The sequence below is a fragment of the Hydra vulgaris genome, chromosome 02 (genome assembly GCF_038396675.1).
Source record: "Hydra vulgaris chromosome 02, alternate assembly HydraT2T_AEP".
Classification (NCBI taxonomy): Eukaryota; Metazoa; Cnidaria; class Hydrozoa; order Anthoathecata; family Hydridae; genus Hydra; species Hydra vulgaris.
Genome location: NC_088921.1, coordinates 68,410,649 through 68,424,126, shown reverse-complemented (window position 1 = coordinate 68,424,126; position 13,478 = coordinate 68,410,649). Strand labels below are relative to the sequence as shown.

General features: G+C 25.9%; 1 protein-coding gene across 2 annotated transcripts in view; it reads left to right on the top strand.

Moving 5' to 3' along the window:
* The window catches only part of LOC101234912 (anaphase-promoting complex subunit 2), a 106,863-nt gene that overhangs the window by 74,937 nt on the left and 18,448 nt on the right, over positions 1-13,478 (top strand). For both annotated transcript variants that reach the window (XM_065791789.1, XM_065791788.1), the window contains exons 8-13: positions 3,157-3,212; positions 7,975-8,118; positions 9,974-10,046; positions 10,619-10,712; positions 11,131-11,276; positions 12,175-12,321. In XM_065791789.1, coding sequence (XP_065647861.1) covers positions 3,157-3,212; positions 7,975-8,118; positions 9,974-10,046; positions 10,619-10,712; positions 11,131-11,276; positions 12,175-12,321 — 660 coding nt within the window. The remainder of the gene's footprint in view (positions 1-3,156; positions 3,213-7,974; positions 8,119-9,973; positions 10,047-10,618; positions 10,713-11,130; positions 11,277-12,174; positions 12,322-13,478) is intronic.

Genomic DNA, 13,478 nt, shown 5'->3' with positions numbered 1-13,478 from the left:
TGCACACCAAATGTTTAAACAGACACCATCCATGCGCAACATGGCTCTGTTAATAATTTGATATTTTTCAGCTTTTGATGGAATCAGCCTCTCTGAGAGCTACTACAGAGTTCAGTAAACATGACTACCAGCCGGCCTCAGAACCATAAAACTGAATTTTAGAGTTGTAGCCTTATTAGGAGATAATAGAATAGGCTGCCTAGTCATAAAAACAGAGACACAAGCAAAACCCATGCATTGAGTCAAGAAGATCCAGCATTCAACGTCCTAAACTGGAAACAATGTATTAAAAATACATCTGCGTCAGCATAATAGATGAAGTAGGCGTTCTAAGCTGGTCAACAGATAGAATCTGTTTACCCCTTAAGTCTTTGCCTAGGAGGCCTTCTACAATACAGTAGCCAGATGCATTTAACATCTGCCCAGGATGAGTATATTGAGACACCATCTCTAGCCTTTACTCAACCAAGAGCCTCAAGGCAGGGGTGTTTTAAGTTGGAGTTGGTATCTCCTAGCCTTTACCAAAAAAGCCATATCCTACAAGGCAGCAGGACATGAAGCCGAATGTACTGGGTTACATGTTACGAGTAGCAGGATAACCTGACAACAAAATTTAAGCAAAAAGTTTAATTTTACTCAATTAACAAAAATAAATCCTGTTATTTTATTTAATACTCCAATAAAGGAGCAGTGTGACCAAGTTTTCTAGCAAAGCATTTATATCAGTGTTAAGATTAGATATTTATTCCCAATATTATTGAACTCTATCATGGAAGACCTGAAGAATCATTTTTTTATATGCTTCATAACGGGAATCAAGACCATCATCAGTTTTAATCTTTCCTATATCACATGTACATTCAGCACGACACCATCAAGCAAGGCTTTTACCTGCCTGTGATTTAAGACCAAATAATAAATTAGCACATTCAAAATCAAAAACAATATAACAGTTTAAGTACTAAAGTATTACACCTGATGATGCTATAGGTCAGCGAAATATTGTAAATATATAATAACATCAAAATATATTTAAAACAAAAAGTTTATACGCTGCCATCTTAATTAAACTCAACAAATACGAAAATTTCATATAACATGAATATGATTTTAAAAGAAAATTTCTCTTGTACTACTCTAAAGTTTTCATATTTTCAAGAACATCTGCTTTAATATGAACTTTTTGAACTGAGTTTTTTCTTAAATTTATTTTCAAGTTCTTTTTCTTCTTCAAAAACATTAACAAAAACATTTGAGAAACTTTCACCATCTAAACTCTTTCAAGACCACAAGGTCTGCATGCAATTTTAAATATTCTAAATTTTTGTATGCCAAAAAAAAAAATTTTATATTTCATGTTATATTTTTTTGCAGTACAAATGTAAACATTTTGCAAAGGAAAATTTAGAACAAATTAATTGCAACAGTTAAATGTGATTTTAAAAAAATATTTCAGTTTTTATGGTAAAAAATAATAAAAGAGTTTAAATTATCATTTCAGTGTGTACCTGAGACCATTAAAAGATTGTGGAAGGCAGGACTGAGGAAATCAGAAGTTGTTAAAAAAATGAACGGACAATTAAATATATCTTCAAAGAGGAGAAGACTGTATTTGGAAAAAAGATGGCCAAAAATAAACTACAAGAACCTAAAAACTTGTAAGTGCAGTTGATCAGTTGATTGTAAGTTGTGACATAATCTAAAGCCTATAAAACCCTAATCCAAACACTGGGATGGTTTTTAGTTATAGTTAAAAAAACACTATATAATAAAAAGAGTGTTGGATGGGAGGATAATAATTCAAAAGAAATTTTAAGGTAGGTTGATAAACTTTTACTTGAAATGGAAATTAAAGTATCTACTTCTTTTTTCAAATGATTTCACTCCCAACAAGGCTCCAAGCAACCACTAGTTAAACTAAAGTTAAGGAGCAAGGAAACAGTTAACAAAAGTCTTAAAGTTAAGAAAGCAGTTAACAGAAGTCTTAAAAGCTGTAAATTGAATAAGTTAAAGGTAAACTTAAAGATTGGAGAGCAAAGCACAATTGTTCAAAAAAAAAAAGCTAAATAAAAAAATTTACAATAAAATGATTAGTTAAATGGCAAGTTAATTGAGATTGGTTAGTTGAACAAATTATAATAGGTTGCTTAAGCAGCGACTATGTTATTTGTAGAAAAGAGAAAAGAAAAGCCTCACATTCCAGATAATTCGCATTTCATATATTTCATAATATAAATATTCCATAACAATATTCCATACAAGGAGAAATAAGAGAGGTCAAACAAGGAATCATGGTCACTGCATATCTAGGAACAACTTAAATGGTGAACTCAATCTAAACAGTGCAATACACCAGATATGAGAAAATAAGAAAAGACATAAAGTCAGCAGATGAAAAGTTGCTTTGAAGACCATGAAAATTTTAGAGGATTGAAATGATTTGGTGGTAATGTAATGTTATTTATAGGTTTTTATTCATTTTAATAATAAGAGAACTACATACATAGATATAACATGACAGCCTAAGCAATAAGCTATGCTGTTGCCTCAGTCCTATATTAAAATTTTGGGCTCATTAGCCCAAGGTTTTAATATAGGGCTTCTTATGTAAATATGAAATTTATGAAGTATTAAATCTGTAAAAAAGACTTGTTTTGAAAGAGAACATGATTCAAAGATGACAAATATTATTGAGATAAATTGAATAATGCTTAATATAATAGAGTTATACTTAGTAAAAAAAAATTAATTTTAATTGCAAAATTAAGATTTTTATGAAATATTAATGAAATAATTATTTATTTTAAATATTTTTTAACTTTTTTAACTTGTTTGTTAATAGTTTAGTTAAATAAATTTTTGAAATAAATAAAATATTTTAATATCAAGAAAAATTTGTTTGATTGAACACTCCCCTTTAGAAGTACCACACTTAACCTGTTTCTTTGCACAGCATCCTTGTTTATCAAAGTTTGTGTTTCAGAATTTAGGGTTGAAATAAAGTTACCAACAAATTTTTTTTTTAAAAAAGAATTGCCTCCTTGACTGTTGTTGAGAAGGCAACTGGGGAGGTGAATTTAGTTTAAAAATCTGAAACTTATTGGTTTCAATTTTTTAGCTATGTATTTTTAATTTTAAAATGTTTTATAATTATAGAGCTGCATTTACATAACACAGACTCGTCAGTACCTCACAGAATCTTTAAAAAAAGCGTATGTTATTTTTGTTAATATATTTATAATAAACTATATAAAAATAAAACTTTAACATCTGAAAGTTTTTTTACTAACAGCAGCAAATTGCTCATGTTTTGTATTTTCATGTGGCTTTTTATTAGTTAGCAGATGCATTATGGTTTTTATAATTTTTCATAAAAACTTAATATTCTAATTAATATAATATTATTTATAGTTTTAAAAGTTTTTTATAGCATAGATAATTAAAATAAAATATTATCTTTAAAACCAGCTGTTGCAATATTATTTCAAGCAAACTGTTGCAACGCTATTCTGCAAGAAAGTCTAATAAATTAATTTCAAAAGATGATTCATGATTTAAATAATGTTTCACTTATATAAATAAAAACATTTGCAGTTCAAGATGTTATTGTTAAAACATGAAATATATTTATATTTATTCATATATTATACAAAAAAATCTAAAAATAGTTAATCCTTATATTTAGGTTGTAAATGACATATATTTAAATAAATGGCTTGCATATAGAAGCTATAATGGTCATTATTGGAAAAAACAAAACAAATAATGACTTCAAAATAAAATGATTCTACCGACTGCTTTCAGTGATAAGGAAAACCCTGCTCATATATCAATATGGGGTCTGCCAGATACTGCAGTATCTGGCAGACCCCAAGTAAAGTTTGACGATTTGTGTGAAGCAAGGAGGTTAGTTGACAAAAAACTTAAAAATTATAAATTGTATGAGTTGGAAAACATAAGAGCAGAAGAGTTTTCTAATGTGATGATGTGCAAATAAAAAATCTACACGAATAAAAGTTTTAAAAGCATGAATGAAAAGTTATTGTAAAATTAAAACTGCAACTTTGCAGTGACTTTAATAGTATATGTTGAAAAGAGAAAGAGATTTACAAAGGTGGGGCAGAGGCTCAAGCTTACCAACAGGTTTAACTATACTTACAATGCATTTTTGGCCCTTTATTTTTATTGGCATCATTAGAGAAGCCTGCCAAGTATGAAAACACTATTCTATACAGGGAAAAACAAGAGATTTTTAAAGGTAGAGAATAACATCAGAAGTAAGGAAATGGTCAATAAAAAGAGGCAACCAAGCAAATGCTAACTTTGCAATTGATTATGTGTATGGTTTCCATGGTTTCCATGGGTTAAATGCTAATCTGAGAAGATGTAAAGTAGTGACTCTGTAAGAGTGTTGCTATTTATCAATGTAGGAATTCCAACCATACTGTGATAATTGTCAGCAGTAAATAAATAAGTTTTATTTGGGTTAAAATTCACAGGCCATTGCAGGACCCAAGCCTTCACAGAAGAGAGATTTATTAGAATGGTTTTTGAAGAAAAATCACATAACAAGGGGTTATGAGATTTTTTGAGAACAATTTTATGCAAATGTTTTTTAATGACGTTTTTTACGCACAGTCAAAATATTACTATTTGAACAACAATATTTAAATCCTTATATTCAAAAAACTTATTTTCATAATACTTTTTAAAGTTTATAGCATTGATTTCTTTTTTTATATGGATTACATAAAATTTTCAATAAATATAAAACAACTGGTTTCCAACCTGCTACTGGTTGGAAACCAGTTATTTATAAAAATGTTTTTGGTCAATCATTTCCTCTGCTCCTTTAAAATATTTTTTGTATTTTGGTAACACCCAAATTAAATGGTGATTGATTGTAGCCTTGTTGGGAGTAAAATAGAAAAAAACAACATGCTATTGTGACCCATCAAGTTCAACCTGCAACAGCAAAATTATTTAGCTTTGAGTTTAATCATTCATGTACATTGTTTTTAAGCTGTCAGTAGCATTTATTGTTTATAACTTTTTAAATCATATAAGCATGGTAGCTATGCAAAGTGAATTGTTAATTCATTTCAAATGTTCCTAGCAACCAAGTAAACAGTCTTATAGTGCCACTAGATTGTTAGTATGAAAACTATTTAATCTGTTAGTTTTGGGGAAAATCTGAAATTTTAGAAATTAATAATTTTTCTGATAAATATTTTATAAATTAATTTTTTTTTTCCAGTTAATAATGATATTAACTCGCTATGAGATCTGCTAGCAAATATAATTTATTTGTTTAATATTGTATTGTTTTATTAATTTTGTTTAAATCTGTTTTATTTTCAGAAATCTGAAATGTTAAAAAACTTAAGTTTTTACAACTTGGTCAAGTGTAAAATCAGTTTATTTGTTATTGTCTTTTGATATTTAAGTCATATTTTTTCAGTTTTCATTTTGTTAAAGTTTCCCTATTAATGTGTATATACATTATATTATTAATACAAAATGAAGAAATATATGTCTTTATTTTGTTTAAGAAACTTGTTTTTCATCTTATTTATATATAATAAAAATAAATAATTCAAAAGAGTTTTTATCTTTTATAAAAATTAAAGTAGCATGTAATATTAATTTATCAAATACCATTATTAATTTAAACACAAGTATTATGAAACTTTAATAATTGTGTACACTAGGCAGGTCCATTTTTAGATCTCGGAAAAACTACAACTTTGCCACTTTATTTTCCCATTCAATGATGCTATACAAATGACTACCAAAAAAATTTAGAAAAAAATTTAATTTCTCTGACCTCTCTGGGGGTTTGAGTTATTTAAAAAAGGCAATTTTTTACCAATTATTCATTAAATTGCTAAATCTTAATTGGAACAAGATCACCAGAACTAATAAATTTTTCACAATAAATGTGTGAAATTTCAGCTCAAAATATTGAAAATTTCTTGAGATAATTTGAAATATCACCTGGTTTCTTTTAAAGACCCGGTTTTTACTATGTTTTCAATTGTATATCTATCTAATTATTCTTAAATATTCATTAAAAAACTTAATATAATTTGCATTTTAACATGTTTTTTATAAAAAGTTTAACTTTTCTTACAAACTTTTCTTTTGGACCAGTTACATTAATAAAATGGAAAATTAACTCTGAATTCCTTCAAAACCAGTAAAATATCTGGCAACTTTTCCTCTTTAGTTGTTAAATCAATTAAGTCTTTTCATTTTTAGTAGAAAGATTTTTTTTGAATCTTGTATAAGTAGATTTTGATTGACCTTTGCTTTCGGTTTTAGTGACTACATTTATTGCATATAAAATGTTCTTGAGACTTCTACAAAGAAGTCTTAATAGAGGTCATTCTAAAAGTTCTTTAAAATACTTATGAGACCAGTGTCACATGCTGTTGTGTCAGCACAATTTCAAATTATAAATTTTCCAATTCCAATCTTTTCTTATAACATTAAAACATGCCAGTTCTTGATCATATCCTTTGTCTGGTTGACATTCAACTATGCCTAGCAGCTCATTGGGTTGCTTTTCATTTTTATTTAAATCCCAGCCTAAACTTATAACAACAATAGCTAGGAGTTCATTTACTACAGAAATGTATTCTTCATTTATAGCAGAAACTTTTTTTTAGAGTTTTTTTAATAAGTTTTTTTAATCAATATCCACTATTACTGTCACATTATTTTGTTTTATGTTGATTGTCTTTAAACAACCCTCGGAATTAGGGTCAGCATTCGGCAATGCCGACCTAACTGCCGACCTCAAAGTATTTGAGATCGGCAAAAAATTGCCGACCTTGTTTCTATGCTTTATGGTTAGACCTTTGTATCAAATAATTTTTGCCGACCTCAAAAAGATTGAGGTCGGCAAATCATTGCCGACCTTATTTTTCCTAATTCCGAGGGTTGTTTATAGTTATTAAATTCTTTATTATCAAAATTTTCTAATAAAAACAACTCTTGATTTTCACTAACATAATTTTAATTTGAAAAATGTTTTAATTTTGAGTTTTTTTTTGACAGAATCTTTTTTTGCTCAAACTTCTTGGCTCATATTTTGAAAAACTCTCTGTTGGAACAAACTTTTTGATATCTTTTGTTTATTTTGTCAATTATCATTGTTCTTGTAGTTTTTTGGTCTTCATAAAACAAAATATCACATTCCTTTGCATCTTTTGATCAAATTCTTTTTCAATTATTTCATAAAGTTTTAGGTGACTTTTGTCAAACAGTTCCTTTACTAATGCCAAAAATTTATTTTCATACAGCTTTTGTGTTTCCTTTTTAACAATAAGATACAAGTTTCTTGTAATGATATAATGATTTGGAAATATTTTACCTTAGATAACTTTAAAAATTTTCATTTGTCATTTAATTTAAATTTTTATGTAAATAATTGTTTAATAAATTATGAACATTATTTAAATCAATGGTTAGCTAATACTTTTGCAACTAATATGTGGAATACCACCCATAAGTCACAAGAATAAATTTGTTTTTTATTATTTTTATTGAAATTTACTAATTTGCAGCAGTGATAAAAATATCTTAAAATTCAGCAGTTTCATAAATTTATAATTATATGCTGTGGCTATGCTTTCGCATAGGTCTGGCTATGCAAACTTTAAAAAAATGTTTTCCTAAAAATGTACTAAATATAAAATATTATAACGCCTAAGGTGATCAGGAAAACTAAAATTAAAAATTTTTTTTTTTTTGAAAAAGTTTTGTGTAACAGCATCAAATGGAAAAATAAGGTGATAAAGTTTAAGTTTTTCTGAACCCTAAAAACAGACCTAGTGTACACATAGTTATGTAATAGAGTATTATACTTTTTTAATTTTATTTTTGTTTATTTTAAACAATTACTTATTAAGTTTCCTTCAGAAGATTTGTCATTTTAAAATGCTTCTTGTATATTTTTTGGTTAACTAGATTTGAAAATCGTCTTTTACATCCTGCTGTAAATACGGATGATATTTTAACTCAATATGTCTCTACTATTCGTACTCTACGAGAACTGGATCCAGCTGGAGTAATTTTGGAGAATGTGTGTGCACCATTAAGAGAATACTTGAGGTTACAAAAAAAAAATCTTTTAAGTTATATTACATTTTATATTTAATTAACATTTAATATAATTCTTTAATTACATTTAACATGATTGAAGTTGCTATTAAATATTGTGAATAATAGATTTATGTTATACTTACTCTAATTATAAATATATAAATGTTTGGAGTTTGCTCCATTTTTGGAAGTTAGCTATTTCAAACAGCAAAAAAAAAACTATATATATAAAGGTGGATCAAGTGCTATTTACTTTCAAAAAACGATCTTCAAAATTTTCTTGGATTTGTAATTGGATTTAGTGGGGTCACCTCAAAATTTAGTGGGGCTTCCTCAAGATTTATTGGTTGAGGATTAGAGGTTGCTTTTGAACTTTACTAAATTTTTTCAAAATCGCTGTTCTTGCAACATAATTTGATATTATGACATAATCATAATATCAAATTAAGTATGTCAAAATAAATGGTTCAATATTAAATAAATACCAGTTATTAAATTCAAAAATATTTATTAAAGAACATTAAAGATTAGTAAATAAGTTAAAATCCTGGTTCTGGTTAATACTAATGTATTACTATCTCCCTGAAAGTATGCGGTGTTAAAATGTTTTAAATTTGCCTAAAGTTTACCATTTAAAGTTTAAAGTTTATTGTTAGAGTCCAGTCAGCAGCAAAGATTTCTCAACAAAATTGGTTCTGTGCTCTAAGATGACCTGCAGCAGATATTGCTTCTGTTCTTCATTTTTTGTAAAGGATGAGTTAAAATTTTAAATCAGTTTGACTCCTTGCACAGCATCATAATTTATCACTCTCAGGCTCTCAGCACACTTCTTGACATTTCAGAATTCTTTGTTGTTTTTTTTTCAGAATTCTTCGTTCTCACTAATTTGGTTTTACTTCTGTTAAAAATGTGGTTGACAATTCAAGTATTTCAAGGAAGTTCATGGTATTGACAGATACGAAGTCGACAAACTGTTTTCTGTCATCAAGCTGTTTCTCAGCTTCACTTGCATACATTTCTGAGGTTTGTTCAGTTTAGGTTGTTAAAGTGAGTCAACCATCTTTTTTTTTTGTGACATTGTATGTGTTGTTGTCAAAGAAAGTTAAGGTTTCCAGTTCTTCACTCATGTACAATAAGTATAATTAAAAAAAAAGATAAAAAAACCAGTGATTTGAAGAAAATTGGGTAATTTGATGCAGTAGCAATTGAACAAAAGGCCAAATGTCATGACCTTTGTTACACTCCAGCAAGCTCCAGAATGACAGCAAGTATTTGATGTTGTTTTATCAAAACACATGGCTTTCACTCAGCCCTACATTTGCCATTTCATTAGTACATTAATACATGCTCATTTTTTCTCTGGTGCCATGGTATAACTTTGATCTGAGGGTACAACATCAAGACCAAAATTATTTGACTTCATTTAAAAATCCATCAAATAATAATACTTAGAGCAATAAAAAATTTTCCAGATCTAATTAGACTCAATCAAAGGCATATAATTTCCTTTTAAATATTTACTTTGTTTTATATTATATATATATATATATATATATATATATATATATATATATATATATATATATATATATATATATATATATATATATATATATATTCTGAAAAAATACTACCTAAATATGTTTTAAGTATAAGAAATATTATCTATAATAGTGTTTGCTTTTGCAAGGTAGTTTTAGTTAGACTTTAGGGATGGTGAGTTTAATGTAATAATATTTATAATGCTATTTGATGGAGTCAAATAATAATGTCTTTGTTCATATTTTTTTGCTCATATCTTTTTGTTCATATTTCTGCTCAACATTTAACACTTTATTTTCTAAATAATTTTTTTCTTTATCAGAAATAGAGAAGACACAATTAAATGTATCATAACATGTATAACTGATGAAGAATCTGGTCCTGATTTAGTTGAGGTTTCATTTATTTTTATACTATTTTTATTTTGTTGTTTTAGGAGTTTATTAACTTATTTGAGAAATTGTATTTGCATTGGAGTTTATGCTTCTAGACTTGCAAATTGAAATTTACTGACAATAACTTACAAATTGCAATTAATATAATCTTATTAATTGCAATTTGTAAGTTATATCAGCTTAATCGAAAATAATTCTATAAAATAATTTTTGATTAGGCTGTTCTGTAGAATAATTTTCAAATAAGCTGTTCTATAGAATAATTTACAGTTAGGCTGTTCTATAGAATAATTTACAATTAAACTGTTCTATAGAATAATTTACAATTAAGCTGTTCTGTAGAATAATTTTATTTAAAAGTTTCAATTTTAATTTCAGTTTAAATGGTTAAAAATATTAAAGTTTAAATGGTTAAAAATATAAAATCTTGAAAAATTAACTTCAGATTAAAAATATTTACGTTACTTTAAATTTAAAATTAGTTTTAAAAAGAAAAATTTTAAGAATTTTGTTTTCTTCTTTAGACTAATTTTTGAAATAAAAATATTTGTTTGCGTAAATTTTTTTTTTAGGAACTTATAAGCTCTGATGTAGGGGGTGAGTATAATTCAGATCATGAATCAGATGGTGAAGATTGGGTACCTGATCCAATTGATGCTAAAACTGGTAAACTTTTTCGAAAAACACAGCACAAATGCAATACAGTTTTTTTTTCTTTCATATAGTTAATAACAAAAGCTAAATTCAAGTCTAAATTTGATGATAAATTATTCTGCAACATAAATATCAAATCAAGTGGTCGACAGCTTTTTTTTTAAGTTAAAATAGTTTCAAAGATAAGCATAACTTCTTAATCCAACATATTGAAAATTTTTGTAGTCTTGTAGTCATGAGCTGTTTTGTTTATAGTTTTTCATAACAGTTTTGGTTTAGTTATTACTTATCTATTAAGATAATTTAACTGAAGTAAACTGTTTTACAGGTCTGCTTGCTTGTAGTTAAAAACAATATTTATGCTTTTATAAAATTTGTGTGTGTGTATTATTTCTAAATTTTTCTTTTTATATATAATATTTTTTCTTAGATTTATCTTCAAGAAAGCAAAGAACTGCTGATATAATTAATATACTTGTAAATGTTTATGGTAGCCAGGACATGTTTGTTTCTCAGTATAGAATTTTGTTGGCTGATCGGATTTTAACAAATTTTAATTATTCTGTCAGTAATGAGGTAATGTCAGCAGTTTTTTAAAAATAAATTAGCTTGAGCTAGAAAGGAAAAATTATCCTTGTAAATAAAAAGTATTTTTATAAATACCAGTTTGAACCTTCCTACTTCTACTTCCTATTCTGAAGTACGAAAAAAAAAAAAAAATGTTTTTGTAGTTCTTGTATTTTTTTTTTTATAAGTTTTCAACAGGAAAAAATTTGATTATTATTATTATTTTTTTTTTTTTTTTGGATGAGGAAAGTATTTTAGTTTGACTAGCCTATAAATATTTAAATAAATTTTAGTTCTAACCAGAAACTTGACTTATTAATTAAAAGTAATGATATCAGAAATAAAGTGTTAAAGTTTCAGAAAAAACAATACAGGGGTCATGTGCTCCAGCTTAAATCTAATACAGGGGTCATGTGCTCCAGCTTAAATCTAATACAGGGGTCATGTGCTCCAGCTTAAATCTAATACAGGGGTCATGTGCTCCAGCTTAAATCTAATCAAAACAATAAGTAGTTTTGATGATGTTAGAAAGATAAATAAAATGTGTGTTTGTTTAGAAAATTCTTGTTTAAACATATACTTATATTATATTTAAAATTTAACTGCTAGATCAAGGAAGACCACTAAAATATAATTATTGCTAATTGATCTGGTTATTACAAAATCATAAATGATTTGGTTATTATAAAATCATAAAGGTTTACAATAGTTTAGGAAGAAGACAGAAAATACTTATGCTAACTAAACATTTGTTTAAATGTAAGTGTTTCAAAAGGTATTTTTGTGGTAATAAATAGACAATTAAGTTTTCACAATTCTAGAGGTATGTTTATATGCTACATGTAAGTTTTTTTGTTATAAGTTCTATTTATTTATTTTGTTGTTTTTATTTTATTATCTTTTACAGAGACGATACTTAGAGTTATTAAAACGAAGATTTGGTGAAAATCATTTACACTTTTGTGATATAATGTTAAAAGATATCCAAGATTCACAGAGAATTAATAGACTAATTAAAGATGATGCTTCAAAGCAATGTGCAATTGAGCAACAGGTTATCTATTTTTAAATAAACAACTGGTTATTTATTTTCAATAACAGAATTGAAAAATTTCTTTTCAATCAACAAAAGGTCATCTAATTTTTTAAACTTTTTTTTTATTTTTTTATATTTATTTTATGTTTTAAAGGTTATTTATTTAATTTTTATTTACTTTTTTTTACTTTTTTAATTATCTTAAATGTTAATTAATCAAATCAAGTAATAAATAATAACAATATTTAAATAAACTTATCAATATAGAAATTTAATCTTTACATTATTCTAACTCTAGTGACAGTTTAATTTAATTTGATTATATATATATATATATATATATATATATATATATATATATATATATATATATATATATATATATATATATATTATTTATAATTAATTATATATATATTATTTAATTTAATTTAATTATATATATATATATATATATATATATATATATATATATATATATATATATATATATATTAATTATATATAATAGATTTAAAATGATTATTTTTGTTAAAGCGATAATTTAATTTGTGCAATTGCACAAATTAAATTATTGCTTCAACAAAAATAATTATTTTAACAAAATGTTTTTATTATAATTATAATAATAAGTAAATAATATTGTGGATAATGAAAAAAAAATCAAATATTGTGGATAATAAAAATTAACCAAATATTGTGGATAATAAAAAACTAATCAAATATTGTGGATAATAAAAAAGTAATCAAATATTGTGAATAATAAAGTAATTTTTCGGGCAATAATAAAAAAGTAAATATTTCAGACAATAATCTGAAAGTATAAAGATATTAAAGTATAGAAACAATAATATAAAAAAGAGGCGGTAAAATTGAAAACAGTAAAAGCAGAAAAGCCCAGGTAACCAGGTTACCCTAGTAACCTGTTTACTGTTAATGATATATTTTTATATTTTCAAACGTTTTTTTAAAAGCTTTGTTTTATGTACTTATATATATTATGAATGTATTACATTTTAAAGAGGTTGATGTATTGATATAAAGATATTGAAGATTGTCTTTTTTTTTGTTATAAAACTTTTTTTTTTTTTTTTTGCATATAAAATAATCAGTTATTGACCAACAGTTTAAAAGACCAAGACCAACAGTTTAAAAGCCAAGACCAAAGCCAAGGC